The 17,552-nt window shown below is 33.7% G+C and overlaps 1 protein-coding gene across 3 annotated transcripts in view; it reads right to left on the bottom strand.

The window, feature by feature from the left end:
* LOC118276226 (uncharacterized) overlaps positions 1 to 17,552 on the bottom strand; it is a 110,700-nt gene that overhangs the window by 79,586 nt on the left and 13,562 nt on the right. For all 3 annotated transcript variants that reach the window (XM_035594464.2, XM_035594465.2, XM_035594466.2), the window contains exon 2: positions 16,401 to 16,881. In XM_035594464.2, coding sequence (XP_035450357.1) covers positions 16,401 to 16,504 — 104 coding nt within the window. In that variant the 5' untranslated portion in view covers positions 16,505 to 16,881. The remainder of the gene's footprint in view (positions 1 to 16,400; positions 16,882 to 17,552) is intronic.

Raw genomic sequence — 17,552 nt, 5'->3', positions numbered from 1 at the left:
ATTCCACGATTAAGCTACTAAAAAAATAATAAATAAAATTAATTTCCAATATTACATCAGACATGTAAAAATCGATTTGAATAACAACAGTTATTTTATGAAAATTATTAACCGCTGGCAGGATACAGCTGCGCTGGAAAAAAGAACACAAGATTCCATAATTAAATTAGCGTGTTGGAAATTAAAAATGGAAAAGAACACACGGGGCGTCCTACCGACCGCCGTGGGGCGCCGTCCTCACGACACATACCATAGCGTTTTATACCCATCAAATCGACCGATAATTGAAATGAGTTCCTTGTAAAAAGCAGAAAAACGATTATCCCTATACCTTTTAAGACGTCCGAGATACACAAATGGACTTTGTATTAGAATTTATGTCACTTAAAAGAGATGATATAAAAAAGCGCCGACGGGTTTACACGCAATAAAAATATGGGAACGACGAGAATGCCTTCCCGGTTGTCAATCCGAGGGTTTAATAATCGTAAAATGTTTTTTGATCTACTCATGCCGCGTGATCGTGTTTGGGCATGTTTTGTGTATCACACTATTTTTATTGATTGCAAGATTTATTAACTAGAGACACTTAAATGTCAATGAACTGATTTAACTACTGAGCTTAATAAAAATATCCATTCGTATAGAACCATAATTCTTGTTGGAAATAAACCAACTTATCCGGTGTTAATAAAAATGCAAGAATTTTTATTTAACAAATAGGGTAATAAAAATGTAAAACAAATGATGCAGTGTGTTGGTATAAGTTACTAAATATAGGAAAATACCTAGAGAGCTTAAATTTATTAAAATAATATTAATAACACGCTGCGTCTCATGCGCGTGTGACACATCAGCATGTTGATATTGATTTTATGACTTTAAGTGGCAATTACATAGGTTGTTTATCTAAAAAATTTAGACGCTCATTGAGCGAGTTTTACGATCAATGGAGCAATATCGTATTAGTTAAACTAAGAAGCGATAAAACTGTAGTATTTTAAAAGTTCTTTAAAAACCCATAAAGCGATATAATTATTGCATATAAGTTGCCGCTTTCACGTGAATCGATCATTTTACTAAACACCCTAAAAGATTATAATTATCTTTAATTACAGACACGGCTGGTTGGCGGCCATTTTTCTCGTTTCTTAACTATTTTCTGACAACTAATAACGCGTTGAGGTAATCGGTAGGTAATTTATATGCCGAATTCTTTACGCCCTGAACGATTAACGCGGTGCTCTTTTTAATATTCATTATGTCGGCTCGTTGGTAGAGTTTCTGGTTAGACAGAAATGCATACGCCATAGTCCAGATCTTATGGGATGGGTTACACAACACTTTACTAACTGAAACATGGAACTAATGTAATGGCAATAGTTTGTAACTCATCGAATATTTCTTTTGTGAGAAAATAAACATTCAAATTCATATAAATACATTTAAACTGAAATAAATACCTTTACCTATAGCTTATTTGTGGCTATGTGGGCAGAAATATTTTCTCTAATTCATGAAAAAAAGAAATAAAATTCCACGCAATAACATGTTTGTTTGGATCACACACATACCACAAGCTTTGTGACTAGCCTTAAAAAATATTTCTAGGTTGTCATAATCTAGGCACAGGTCACGCAAGATAACTAAGGCCTTCACCCAATTCTCTAACCAACGCCTAGATTAATTATTTGCAAATAGTTTTAAAATGGCGTCACACTCACCTAGTTAGTTAATCTTATTGATATTTATCGTAAAAATAAGTCTAATGAACAATTAACACGGTCCAGTATTGAAGCTAAGATTTCATATTCTTTACTCGATTTCTTTACCTACTATGGCAAAATATTTACATATTTAGCAATTTTCATTGTGGAAACATAAAACAATTTTCTCACTAAAGTAAATTGTATGTTTACTAATCAATAACTTTAACATGATTTTACATTTACGGTTATCTGTTTTTTTATAACTGAAAGTTGAGTGTTTTGTTACCAATATTTATTTCACGTAAGTAAATGAAAACCCTTTATACACAACTCTTACAAAAGTAATCCATCATCTACATAGTTTTACTGAAGAAAAAGGTAGAAATAATCCATTTAATTAAAACCTTAACGCTGAATATATTTCACGTATAATCGAGATAGCCTGATGGTCGCCGTTAATAAGACATCAACAGCTTATGGTTTAAAAATCCTGCCTCCAACTTAATATGTAATACCTATTCATTAAAAACACTTGCGCCATGTAAAAATGCTGCAGTTTGCGTTTGGTACAATTTCAAAGCGGGAGCGGGAGCGGAGAGTTGGATTTCAGCTAACATTTTTTAGGAAAAAACAGACTTGACGCATACATTATGAATAATAACAGAAAACGTAGCAATATCCTACACTTATAAAAAAATTGGTTTATAATTTGGTTTCGTGTGCCGAAACGCGGATGCACACGAAACACAATATGTTTTCTATTGTTGTCTTAAATACCGGGTTAATGTACATTATAACATGTTTGTAATATGAAAAAAATAATGTAATATAAATAATGTAATAATATATGAAAACTCAAAAATAAATGAGAAAATGTATGAAATAGATTAGAAAAATTTAATCTCTAGGATTACGGTAGCCAAAATATGAAAGGTCTAATACGTAAGCGAAGAAGCAACCAGACATAGTTATTTATAATGTCAAGTACGTAAACCCTCTTAAAATAACTGTTTAGTTTAAACAGTTATATTTCACACAACTGGCTGAATAAAATTCGACGAAAATATTTTTCTTACATACATTAAATTTACAATTCCCACTCACGATTGTGTTCGAAGAAAATTCATGGAACAACATCTCTGGATAGTGGTTGTGGTGTAATTGTCAAAACACCTAACACCAGTTAAGTAGGTACCAACGTATAACTTGTTTGAATAGTGTATATTTTTCTCTCTATTATTACGCCTACACCTCTCTGTCTCAGTAACAGGTGTGATCATTAGGTACGTCTCGTAGAAACTTCCAGAAGGCAAACTTTTTAACGGCCAAACATAAAAACAATAGGCAATCAAAAGAACTAATGGAATCTTGATTCTATGAACAAATATTCAATATTCAATGTTTTGTTAGTATTTAAATGGTTGTTAATGGTTAAAAAGAACTATATTACTGGAAAGAGCTGATCCGTTGCTAATATAAAACTATAAGTAGCAAAAATTCATACCGATTTCCTTTAACTAATGACAAAAATCGTGAAAAGGCTTTTGAATTACCCTCCTCGGAAAAACACAAACATAATTTTATTATGTATGAATTAGGCGTTATTTAACTAACATTTTAACCGAACCTTCTGTCTTTTAACATTCGATGAACAAAAAAATGCCTTTGTCAAATTTCAATGTCGCTTTCTCCGCCCACGCGTGATCTCGTCACTTGCGCCGAGGTGTTAAACAGTAAACCCACAATTACGCATATTGCCTGATCACATCAAAAGCCCAGCCGACAGGGATTATGACGCGGGCCAAGAAATTTAAATGAAAACATTTAATATTGCTATTAAAACATGTTAAACATGCACTATGAGCTTTAATATGGTTGACTTTGTAAGTAAAACTCGGTACAGTTCGTAAATCTTGGACAACAAATTGAGGATACCAAATAACTACCTAATTATAACTGAAGTGGTAGGTATAGCATTATTCAAATGATTTACAATGTTCTATTTCTGTATCAAAGTAGCAAAAAGAACTTTCCCAAACATTTTTCTACAAACAAATCAAATTGTTTTACTTTGTAAGCCAATCATGTTCCCTCAATATCTATCAATTGTAATCATTCAAATAACCACCGAAACTTTCAACCTTAAATCAAAGAAAATGACTAGAAGACATCAGAACTATAAAAGGGAAAAAGAAGCGATATTTTTAAATAAAACCCTCAATTGCGTAGATTATAAAACTTTTCGTTCTCTTCCAAATAGTTTTGTTTTCCAGTCTCCGTTCTAGGAAATAGCGAGTCGAAGTTACTTACGTATAAATTCTTTTGCTTTCGCCATTTAAAATGTTAGGACAAAGTTACATCGAGTCTTTATTGTAATGGACGTTTACAGCGTAATAAACTAATAGTATTTTTGCTGAGCATTTTCATTCTCTAAGGATTTTAGTTTAAAGACTATTTTTGGACGTTTCTAGTTCATTTGTCTTCAAGTTATCTATCGGCTGCTGCGCCTTATTCAGTAGGATACATCATTTATTTACATCAGTGAAACTTTTTTTAGAATGAATGGATGTATTTAGTTCAAGTATGGATTAAAATTAATTTCAAATGTATAGAATGACCGACAGGCTGACATTCTTTGTGATATTACAACCTCATAGCATAATATTTTCATGTGTAAAAGACCGCTCCGTTATACTTCACGCAACGCATATTTCCCAGACATGCCACTTAAAACAAATCAATAGACCACTGATTGCAATCATCTTCGCACTAAAATAGAAAGTGATAAACTTCATACATAAATATTTACGACATACACATACTTTCTGTCAACTCAGGGTAAATGCTTCATTACATTTAATATGTTTTTCTTTGCCTTCTCCCATAAAACTAAGACATTGGAAAAGTGGGTCACGCCGTTAGAAACACCACTGCAAGTCAACAATTGACTATCTTCATTAAGCACCTACTTAGCTAGTCATAATACATAGAAAACAATTCTTTAATAGGCAAAATGCTAAAATGTTCTTTCAGCTTTTCTAGTTAACGCTTACAAAACTCTTTAATCCTATTTCTCTACTTTATGTAAATACGTACCTACTAACTTTCTTCGCTAATTTCATTCATTATTTTGTTTCATTATTTCAGTCAGAAACTACAATTTTTAAAACACAATCCCACATAATTCGTACTTTGGTACTATCGATAAAATCGTTCAAGCTTTACAAAGCCATATATTGTCTACTCAATGTAGTCAGTTAAAAACCCCTAAAGACCAATCTAACTCGATCCGATACAACACAATATCAAACGTTGAACCCAACTCCGAAACATTCGAGAACAACAATCATTGAAACCACATAAGTTTGAGTTGGTTCGCTGACTAAAGAAAAGTAAGTTCCCCGCACTAACTAGCTGCTGGCTGATACCATTGTACCAACTTTGTAACAAGCTATGGTGCAAACTTTGTCGTACAACTCGAAGGCAACAACCTCAGCGAACTGATAAAAGGACATACTTGTGAGTAAACAAATGGAAATTTTGTAGAAAACGGTATTATTTGTGAGATTGTATTGTTTGTTGAATTAGAATTTTAAAATTGATCGTATAACTGAGGTTGGTTTTGTTTTAACATTTTATTGCAAGTGTGAGAGAGCCATGCTTCGGCACGAATAGGCGGCTCGACCGGAGTGATACCACGGCCTCACAGAAAACAGACTTGAAACAACGGTTGCATTGTGTTTCGTCGTTCTCTCCTTCTCAATCTTCCCAATCCCCGATTCCCCAACAACCCTTAAATTCCTAACCTACAAAAGGCCGGCAACGCACTTGTATCGCCTCTGGTGTACCAAGTGTCCATGGGCGGCGGGGAATGCTTACCATCACTTGATCCGTGGGCTCGTTTACAGGCTTTATTCTATAAAAAAATGCCCGCAGCGTCGTTCGCGTGGATATTATGGTACATATTTCTATTTATTACTTGTATATAAAGTCCACCAGTGAACTATGAACTGTTGATACAAAGTTCAAAGTATCACACACCTGTATCCCACAGTTCGCATTAAGATTCATTAGCCGTGTTCCAGAATGGGTCCGAATCACATAGCTGTGTTAATTAATTTACTGTCACGTCCGTACTTTCTATATTATGTGCAGCTTTTGTGAAATAGCCATGTTAATTATTATTGAAATGCAATGGAATGGGAACAGTTGGGTATAAAGGGGACGGAAATTTATTTGCAGTGTGCCTTTATTTATATGGGGATAAAGTTTAAATTTGTTACTATTTTCACCTAAATCAAAGAACCTTTACCGATATGTACCAGCTACGTAGGAAGGACAACCTTTACATTTCATGTTTTAAAACATTTTCTGATTCTCATAATCTCACTCTTTTTTTTGGCTTAGCATATTATAAGTGTTACTTCTAACTCCACAACTAAAATTATAACTTAAAACGAACATTTACATAAAAAGAATACAAAGCCAATCCCTAAACATTACAACATCCATTCAAATTCACATCCGTCATCCAAACATTCACGAACACAATAAAAAATATTTTATGACAAAAATTAAATAAACAGTAAGTCATAGATCATAAAAATTACTTTATATAAAAGGCTCCTTCTTGTATCGAATATATGCGCCCACGCAGTCTGGGTAAAAGCTGCTTTCCAAATGCAATTGTATGGCGTGACGAGTTCAAAAAACGTGCTTTCCTACCTACCAAGTTACTATGTAGTCAGTTAAGTTATAATATGTTTTTCTTTACATAGTTATAAGTGCTTTTTTCCTCCTATGAAAATAAAAAAAAACAGTCTAAAGCAAAAACAGAGTTATTACTGACCTGTCTATCTGTGATACCGCTGTTTGAAAAGCAGGGGTAGGAACGGGGTGGTTTTTAGTCAGTAAGAGTCTGACACTCCCTCTCAATTCATTGGATGATATTGCCCCTCAAAAAAAAAATCTATGACACCGTAGCTCATTAACTAATAAACCAATTTGAGAGTGATTTTTGACTGATGGAAAACTTACTTCTTCAATTCTTTTTTATTTTAATCATAACGTAACGTCATTATTATTCTAAAAGGCACCTAATTGATATCAAACAATTAAATAGAATATTAAAATACCTCTCATACTCATCAGTTTTTATTGATGAAGCCGTTTATTCTACAACTGTAAGCAATGAATTGCTAATTCTAATGGGTGTTGTATTTAATTATAATTGCCAAAGAGTATGAAAAATGGATCACTAACTTGAAATGTACAACCATGAATAATAATGAAAAAGACTGGTGAGTACTCGAAAACCAGACTACTGCCATAAAAATAATGATCTGTGTAGAAACTAAATAAGATATTTAGTATTTTCTTACATGACTGCACGGTTGTTTCGGGTCTGGGTTTTATGTGTGTGGGAAGGACACAGGAGAAAATTCTAGTGTAGTAGTAGTGTTTAAAAAAATTAAATAAAATTGCATAAATAAAAAAAGCTTTTATTGGCACTCTGTCCATTTCATGCTCATAATCCATGTCGATAGTAGTCACAGCTAATATGCCGTATAATAATGAACATATTGCCTCGTCCGTCCGCCCACCACGACACCTATTAGCCAAACAAATTGTAATTAGATACATACATCACTACTGTTAAATTAAACTGCCATTACGAATTCACACTAAGGTTAAGCAATTAGCTATTGGTCAGAACGTGGGCGGGACATGTGATGACTTATGTCAAGGAGTAGTATAAGTTTTGGGTATATTTCCTCGAATATATGTCAAATATTTTGTGGTTCTTTTGTTCTGTGGATGACTAAAACTTCGCCTACCTTTGGGAAAGGATTCTCGGAATATACGAGTACTCATACGTGTTTATTTTATATCAAAAAAGCGGTTCATACAATGATGCACATTGTGTGCACAGTTATTTCTTGGGTTTCAAGTAACCTACACTGTCTTTTGTGTTCTTTGGTGATAACTTCACTATAGATTCGACTTTTTTAAGGAAGGCAATCATCTAGTGCGTTTTTCCGCCTTAAACGAGGCAAGAGGGAGTGTCAGACTCTTACTGACTAAAAACCACCCCGTTTTTACTCCTGCTATTTAGCCGGAACTTACGTAAACCCGGTGGGTAGTCCGCAGCTCCTGATCAGGCATCAGTACCCTACTACATTTTTGCGATTTTCAGTAATGTCAAAATTTACGCTTAGTAACTATAGACGCGATCACAACTATGTACAATACAATCTTAACATAACTAGATAGAATTAGTCCCTCTGTCTACCCTAAAGTTAAAGGTGTGATATTATTAATGCAGTACGGTTTCATAACAACATATATGGGAGTCTAAGGTATCATTTCACCATTGACGACAATCAGTAAAGAAAACTAATCCGTCTATTAGTATTTGAGTCCCATCGCGCCACTTATAGCATTCAATTCTTGAGTAGGTAGCGTTAAGGCGAAGCTACACGTACAATTTTCTATTTATGCACATTTTTATACTACCTTTTATTAAAAGGGGGCAAAATCATCCAATATCTTCTTTCGCCTCGTGCGAGCCGAGACTCTGACTCAGCACAGACTCTTACTGGTTAAAAACCCCCGTTCCTACTCCTGCTTCTCGAGCAGGAGCCCCTGTAAGCCAGCTAAAAAGTCCACAGCTCTGGATCAGACTTTTATACTACCTACCTACTGTTTGTCTTTCCCCTTATAATAATACATAACAAATACACATTATAATAATAGTGGTGTTTATATTATTTGTAAATATTGTATTATATAATGCTTGTCTACTTATAGCGGAATACATTACTAGTAAATACACGTGTTGTAACAATTTTCCATGCAATAGGAAAATTTACTAAACCGTATAGAATAGAAAATTACTTAATTTTTTCATCAATGGATAATCATCTTTTTCGTAAGTCAATTTAGTTGATACAATATTTTTTCCCCTGTTTAACTAAGGAATAACCTATTTATATACAAAGGACTATAATAAACTGACATATTTTATATATTACACGCATTTACTTATTCGAGGAAAACATAAACCAAAACACGTCGATCTGATAAATAAGATACTAAGTTATATTTTCGGAATTTCTCGGAAGAAACAATCTCATTATTATTTTGCTATTTAGGGCACAAAACAGATAAGAAATATGGTATTTTTCATAGAAAAACATAGCTCCCACTTGTTTTTCTTTTAAAACGAGATATATAAAACCGCTCTTTTAAACAGGGGATTAACCAAAACAGTCACCACAAAATTATTTATATTTATACAAATAAATTATCAAAAATAAAAATAGATTAGATTTTGGATTGGATCTAATAGGATTATTCCTAGACAGTAGTGTGTAAGTGGGTAGCTATTTACTGAACACAAATAAATTTTAGATTTTACTATTCTGACTGTTTAACTCAAGCTAAAATTAGCCTTAACTACCAACAAAGTAAGTAGAATTTCAATCAATCAACAAATAATTAAGGCTTCTAATAGCGTCTACTTAACAGTTGCCGTCTCAATAATTCAACAGCCTCCATATTTGGGTGCCATTTTGATACGTGTGACATATGAATTACATTGTGTCTGCTATCATAGGCTCTGTGTCACGTACACATCGCTTTATAGTGAAAAGTAAATATAGGTAGGGTTATTACTTTGTTAATAGATTGTGTAATGTTTTTTTATTATTATAATAATAATTTACTAATTAATTAATGGATAAATCACAGTAATATTATAAATGTGAAAGTTTATTTGTTTGGATGTTTGTCCGACAATTACGCTGAAACTACTGAACGGATTTTGATGAAATTTGGTATACAGACAAGGCGAGCTGACTTGGGTGATAGGATACTTTTTATCCTACGGGATCGCGGACGAAGCTGGCAGAAGCTATTCTTGTATAATTTCCAAAAGCCTTATATTACTTTGTGATTAACATTCACATAAGTGCAATGTACCTCTCCGCCTTTACATAACAAGTTCTAATAATAAACTAGGTACTTATTATACCGAAGTGAATAATAAATAATGCACAAAAAGCATTAACAAAACCGAATCAATTATGTCTGTTTGTTTTTTAAATCCCGCCCACGCTTACAAGTAGCTGAAATAAAAAATGTCTGCCTCACAATGTCTAGACGGTACTTTTGTAATCGGTAACGTTGTCCGCTAATTGGCGCCAACGTTTGTGCTTTTGTTGGCTATTGGCTGTTGGTCTACATACCTAGATATTATGTATGTAATATACTATACAAAATAATGTATGCTGTCACGAAATTTGATCATTTTTATATCACACCTACGTATTTATTTTCCCTAGTTAGTAGACAAAGGTATAGTTATCATAGTTCCATATAACATAGCTGTCGATTATAATAATTCACTCAATCACATCAATTTTAATGTCACTGGGTCTCACGACTCAAATCAAATTCAGGTAAAGTAAGTATATTATTTTATTGTATTTATTTATTTTTAGCCATAGTCTTCCCACTGCAGGGCAAAAGCCTCCTTTAAAGTAAGTATATACTTTATATATATATACTTTATTTGAAATATTATAATATTTACTTTATCTGAAGAATTACAATCAAGAAAATCCAATAACACCTACTTGAATCTTTCTAGAACTTTGGAGTAATCCTAATAACTAGTAACTAATATGTTTAGTTTGGACTTTTTATATTTTTTTCAATTGGGAAGTTATTAAAAAGTAAATAGTTTTTCGTCAACCCAACTTCCATTCAATCACCAACATGTTTGGCAAACATTGGCTCCAACACGCAGTAACGTGATCCCACAAACAATATTCTTCTACCCACATATTATAACAGTTATTGTTACTGGCGACGGCTCTCGTTTTTCTTAATGTGCAAATAAAAAATCGTCTAAGACCATTAAATCTTGTAGATACGTGTAAGTGAAGACAGGCAGTTGGAATAATAACCATTGTACAAACCCTAAACTGTAAAATTTCTCTACTAAAATTTCAACTCTATCACCAAACGTCAAGGTTGAAAATCAATTTAGAAAAGTGTGAATTTGGGGTAGCATGATGTGCTGTAGACATGGAAGTAGCATTATTTAAATGTATGTAAATGTATGATTCGTTGGCGAGAGATTAATGAATTACATCTGACAGTCTACATTGTTGAAGTTTGAGTACCTACTGGCTTTTTTCAATAGTACTAAGCCGTGTTTGTAATGTAGATCGTATCATAGACTAAAAACGTTAGCACTTCATTTATTAAACAAAATATGCATTGTTCTGTTTTAGGGTGCTTTGTCACCAGAGATGTGCTATGCTACGTTGCTGTGGATGTGTTTGGATTCCACCAATCATTATCATTGGTACACATAGTTTAGCACTGGTGGAAACGGACTCAGCAGCTAAGCTATGTTTTTTTTTATGTCTATGAGTTTCCGATATTTCGGCACTGTTGCAAGCGGTATGATCACGGATAAACTCTATCTATTTATGTTCTTTTTGTACATAGAAAGATGCGTGCTATGGATGTGTGCGATGGATAGCTTCCCCACTATCGATATATCGAAACTCGAGCTGCGTATCTTCTTCGAACAGCTACTTTGCGGCTTGCAAAAAATGTATTTTTATTCCATAAATAACTGCGTTTATACGACATGAGATCAGTAACCCACATCTTCGGTATAACTTCCCCTTAATTGCATACAACTTGTAAGCGTGCAAAACTTTACATTCTCAACATCAAACACAGCGTTTGATTTAAAATCATCGCTTTCACTAAGACAAGATGTCAAATGTTATTACTTCATTCAATTATATCCTTAAATGGCTACTCAAAATAGGCTATAGGCTATAAGACCATAAACGCAAGTTGCAATAAATTCCGAAGCGCCACGTTATTGTCAATTTATTACATCGCGGCTTCCATTGAACCGACTTTGTGTTCAATTTCACCTGTTTGTAAAGATTTGACGGGAATTTTGTGGTATAGAAAGCAACTGAAAGGTTAATGAAGAAAAGGTTAACTAAAAATCACGGTTTACTCGCGTGCATTAATGGAGGAAAGCTCTACTAGTTTCGAGTTACAGAGGGACTCTTCATCATAAGGTGAGGTCTCTTGGCATCTCTTAAGTCACTCCTTAATTACCCTCTGTAGGCAGTTATTGCTGCAATGACTGCGAGCCCAAAATCGTCAACATTAGATTTTTTTCGCTATACTTGCTACTAACATATCCAACCAACTATATCGTGTACTAGCTATAAAAAAATGACAAATAAAAATGTAATACACACTCCACTAATCCCTCTAGTCCAGTTTAGATCTTATCAATCTCCAACACAATATATCTCCAATCAGAATTACATTTGTGATTCATGTACAATATTTGTCATAGACATTGTCATACAAATTAATAGTCGTGAAGGTGACATAATCTTTTGATAAAAGATATATTAACTCAGAATTAAAAATAGAAAAATATGCATTACTAACTTATATTGCACGTGATTCGGTCGTGATGGTTAAAAAACTTGATATTAGGTACTAAAGAGTAATTTAGAGGTGAAGATTAAAGTTTTTGTTGCTAAAAATAGACAATATTTAGGTGTGTCTGGTTATTTTAAAACCTTTAGAAGCAATGAGGTAAATGTGTGATGTATATATCTCTAAACGTAGCTATTAGAGGTAAATAGATGCTGATTCTAACATTTTAATTTATGCCTTCATCTCTTTTTATAAAGCTCAAAGTTGGATGAATCTACCTAATCGTATATCACAGCGGCATTCTAGAAACATTTGTCTCTTTTACGCTCTCTCACTTAATATCTATATCTTTCATTCATGCTCTAACAAGACCTTGAATTCAGGTTCATATGTTTGCATGCCATGTTCCTTATTTTTGTGTCAAATTTCGACATAACTAGTTAAATCTCCTTTACAAAGCTCACTCAACCAAAAAAGTACCGTGCAAACCACACACGAAATTAACACGTACTTCTTTGTTATACGCAAATTGTTATATAACAATTTATGTCTATTAAAAAAAAAACTAATAATATTTGGCTTGCAATTCGCAAACCAATAACACTATTAACATATAGTAAATATTTCAAATAAGTAAATACAGATGACACACATTTTATTAGTCATAAACTCTCATTTAAACCAATAAGCCTTTAAAATCGTATTGGACTTACAAACATGCCCAATAACTGAGACTTAAGTATCTATAAAGTAATATTTATATAAGTTTCACAGCAAACGAATATGTAGAATTCCTCGTTATCACGTGTTCCAATATTCGTAGCAACCAGTTGTTATGTAGAGGTCACACGGCAGTTGGTTCATGCAAAATACTACTACTCAATGGACGATCATGAAGCTACCAGCTCAGATAATGGGGATAGATTTACACTTATTTCAGATTATTGGACATTTATACTTTTATCACTGACTGCGTAATCTACGCCGTTGGCAGTAAAACTGTTGAGGTATATATTGGGCACAATATTATGACAATATTAAGACTCCTAGAAACCCTACACTGTAAGACAATTGTGCAATTTGAAATCGAGAAAATTAGCCTTTAGATATGAATTTCAATCAAAATATACCGTCAGAGAAAATGTTTGTTGAAAAGAAAATAATGACTTTTTTATAGCCCCAAAAAGAAATAGACAAACGGCAATCACCTTTCCTCAAAACTTAGCTTCAACGCGAGTGGTTCCTTAATCAGCCTACATTTCATGACAGTTCATTACACGAACTCACACTTTACTTAATTAAAGTATTGATCGTGCAACATCCACTCACTAATATTCTAATCTCTTGCAAAAGTTCCCCAAGTTACAATTAGTTACTGGTTTCATGATATTTGATGTGCCACACTGTTGCACCTTTGATCTGGACGTAATTTATTAAAACTGTGAGGGAAGTTGAAGCAATATTGAAGTAGTAAAATGTAATTTAGTTCTATGAATGCGAAAGCGAAATGATTATGTCAAATAAATAGTTGATATAAGTTGCCTTTTAGTGTCAAAACTAACCCAGTACTTACTGAAATGGTTTCGTCAACGGTGTCAAGATTGCATGACGTCTTTACCACTATTCGTGTATTAAAAACAATCACATAAGTAACTGTTTTCATTTCAAAACGTCTTTGTTTCACTATTAGCAAAGTTCATGACCGAAGAGAAGAAAACGGCACACGTTATTGTTTATTTAGACCTCACTTAAATCAGTTCACCCACCCCAAAAACAGATGTCACGCATCCCAATTCAAATGCCAAATTCTAATTAGACACATCGAGCAACAAAAAAGCAATATATATGCTAATAGTAACGCTTCTGTACGATGTATTTACATGATAAAATAACCTACTGTGTTACACTATAGCAATGGCTTTGCAAATGTCTTCACAGGGCCGTATTTGGGGCAAGCACTGGTCGGCTCATATGCAGCGGCTTGCACATTGAGACTCGTGTTACGAAATACGTGTCAATAAAAAAAAAACTTTTGTGTTGTGACAATAAAATTGTTCTTCTTGTTTGTGTATATTAAAAAAACATGTTTTTTTTTATATTAAAAACATAATAGAAGAAACACAAGTTGAGTTAAGAAACATTTAACATATTAGGCAAGTATAATATTATCGACTTGAGTACGGTACGTGACCACATAAAAATATAATACAATTCACAATGTTGTTTTTATTTTTTAAATCTTCAACTTCCTAACTAGACTAAATACTTCATACAAATTAGTGTCCCAAATGCGCCTCTGTGTTTCATTAGCTATGCATCGTCCCAGACAACTGTTGTCATTAATTAGCCTATTGTGTCCACTTTTGGTATGACTTGAATACACAGAGTGGGTGGAACAGATCGGTCAAGGGTATAATTGGGCTACGTGCAGCCAAAATCCTCCTGTGACCTTTAAAATTTAAGACAAGACACCATAAAAGTCAGTTATTCATTGTTTATTATATATATTAAGGCGATACAAAGATAAAAACATATATAACTGCTGTTTTGAAATACAAATTTCGATATTAACAATGTAGTATTGTTCACTAACACCATATAAGGACGTGTGGACTTGCTAGAGTTCGCCATTTCAATAAATGTTGTAAATGTTATAAAATTTAATATGACAGTTTTATTGATTTTTCTATGATTGTAAATGAGCTATAATGGAGTTATTTTAAAGTTTTATATGCCACCATAATCGTTTTAGAGAAATCTTTCTAACTTTGTTTTCAACTTATTTTTAGTTAAAATTAAAATCCAATACGTATTGAGCAATACAATTAATGAATTCTAAAACCTATCAGTATTCCAATCTAAACACAAGTTTAAGCACTTTGGTATCAAGATTAAAAAATAAATGAAAGCCCAAATCCATATTCAAAGTAGAATCGATATCATCGGTTAGCCGATAATCGATATCTTAGTACAGATGACCCGTAAAATGTAAATTAATCTTGTAATAACGAATTATCTGTTTAAACATCAAACAATATAGCATTCCTTACATCTTGACACGTCTCCGTGACTTTTTTGACAAACGCTTTGTACAAACATGCCATGTTGTTGCCAAAGACTTTTTGCATCTCCTGTTGATTATATTAACTGATCACGTAAGACCCACATTTGGTTATTGAATGATATTGGCAAGATATTTGCAAAGTCATCGGACAATCAATCATCCGTGGAAACAAAACTTTCTCATGTCGTACGAGTATGTACAATTTTCTTGACATAAACTCAACGACTCGACGCATACGAGTACAAGACTATCTAAATCCTAATACACCCAAACAGTCGGGAGCATTTCACCGTAACTCCGCTGTGTGAACGAACTTTATCTGTCTTATCGAAGAGCACTTACCGTAATCTGTCGATAGAAATTTATTTCTACACTAACAACTAGCAACAGAACATTAATGTTAGAATAATGTGAAATATATTCCCTAAACACGACATTTTCTTCACGAAATCTGGTAGTTAAAATTTGACTTATAACCGAATCTAATGTAGGGTTCATTAAATCACGCATTGTTAGGCTAAAACATTATGAACACGCAAGTATGAGTATTTAAATTAGTATTTATGTTTCTATTGTAAATAGACTTAGTAAAGGCAGTGTTGAAGATAATGACAGTAATATGGAAGATGTATTCAAAGGAGTTTGTGAGTTGACAAAGGCTGAAGTGCTTGAAGAAACCGCGCAATAAATCGAACAGTAACTAGCCACTCCTGTGAGACACGTTGAAGAATTTAACGGAATGTATTGACAGGTTTTATGTCCTTTACATTGATGGGCGTATAGCAAAAGGGACTGTTGTAGGACAGTAAAAGTACTAATTACCATTTAAGATTTATTCCGGTTGAAAGTAATTTTAGGAGACTTAGAGCATCCATTTTTTACTATTTTATTTTTGTATTATATCTGAGCAGAATCTAATTTTAAGATTCTTACTGGATAACTGTAAATGTTTCCATTTCCATTAATCAATCTTAATGACGCAAAAGAGAATACGTTATGTTTACACTGAAAATTATAAAACATGTAGTCAAAATCGGTTCCATTTATAAATGACACACTAATAAATTAAACACAAAAAGACGCACGAAGAAAATCCTATATTTAGTTAATGTTAAAAAGCATGCAATACTCACGTGTATACAGTTAGTAGCATCCAGCACTGCAGTCGCGCGCTGGGAAGCCACGTGACGTAGCGACCTGACAGCGCACAGTCGATCCAAGATGCAATATAAAGCATACCACCGCAGTGGCCACCCCGAACCGACTAACGCAACTTCTGGTAACTCACTATTCAACGATTTTAGCTACTCTGACTAGTTTAGTTTCAAAATCTCCAGTTTTATCCCTACACGTCAATTTAGATTTTTGGATTATTGGGCCGAATGTTTATAAAAGTTTGTCTTATTATCATCTATTTGTCTATGCACCGGCTATCGTTAGCCGAGCTGAAGCTGATGTCTGTAGGGGAAGAGGTAAACGAGGTAACTCTCCTAAGAGCACACCCCAGCATCTTTGTTTTTCGAACCGATTTAAAAATAAGGTTTTTATTTAAAATAAACTTATTCAGAGTCTCCTAGCAGCATGCCGATCCAATAAGACATTTCCATATTGTTCCTGCAACAAAAGAAATGATCCGTTAAACATTTTATTTCTTCCGATCACATATAAACATTCAATTCAATTTAAACTAACATAACAAATCAGAAACCACCCAAAGTTGGTCAAAAGATCGCTTTAGAAGGTAAGGTCATAAATAAATCGCACCTTCACACAAGCCCCGAGTCCCTTTTGTTTAAATGCTACCAAGCATACAAAAACCGTATATTCTGGCAAGCTGCGTTAAAAAAAATAAAACTGACCGAGAATTGTGCAAGATCACAACAGAAAAATCATTAAACAATGCCTCTGCTAGGAATTGAGGTGTTTATTATGTCGGTCGGAACGTGGACGGAGTGATTTCTGCAAAAAACGGAGAGCCCAGGTAAACTGTTACTACGTCTTTTTTTGCACCCGGGAACTTATTATGCGGGATTTATGTCACTTTTTGTTGCGTCCGAGCTAATTATTGTTATCTGCTTTCTGCTTGACCATAGCGTTTTCTATAGAGCAATAATGGGCCACTAATTCTCCTAACACCTCCGGAGTTAAAGCGTCAATCTCCCGGCGGACGATCCTATTGTGTAAGTGGACAAAGCCACCCGCAATTCCTACCGGGCCTTTAACGTTTTTATTATTTGCATTTTAGACGTCTCATTCAGACTCATCTCGAGATGCCTTTATAGCTT

This window comes from Spodoptera frugiperda, chromosome 31, assembly GCF_023101765.2.
Source record: "Spodoptera frugiperda isolate SF20-4 chromosome 31, AGI-APGP_CSIRO_Sfru_2.0, whole genome shotgun sequence".
Lineage (NCBI taxonomy): Eukaryota > Metazoa > Arthropoda > Insecta > Lepidoptera > Noctuidae > Spodoptera > Spodoptera frugiperda.
The sequence above is the reverse complement of the archived record's forward strand: the minus strand, read 5'-3'. Positions and strand labels throughout refer to the sequence as shown.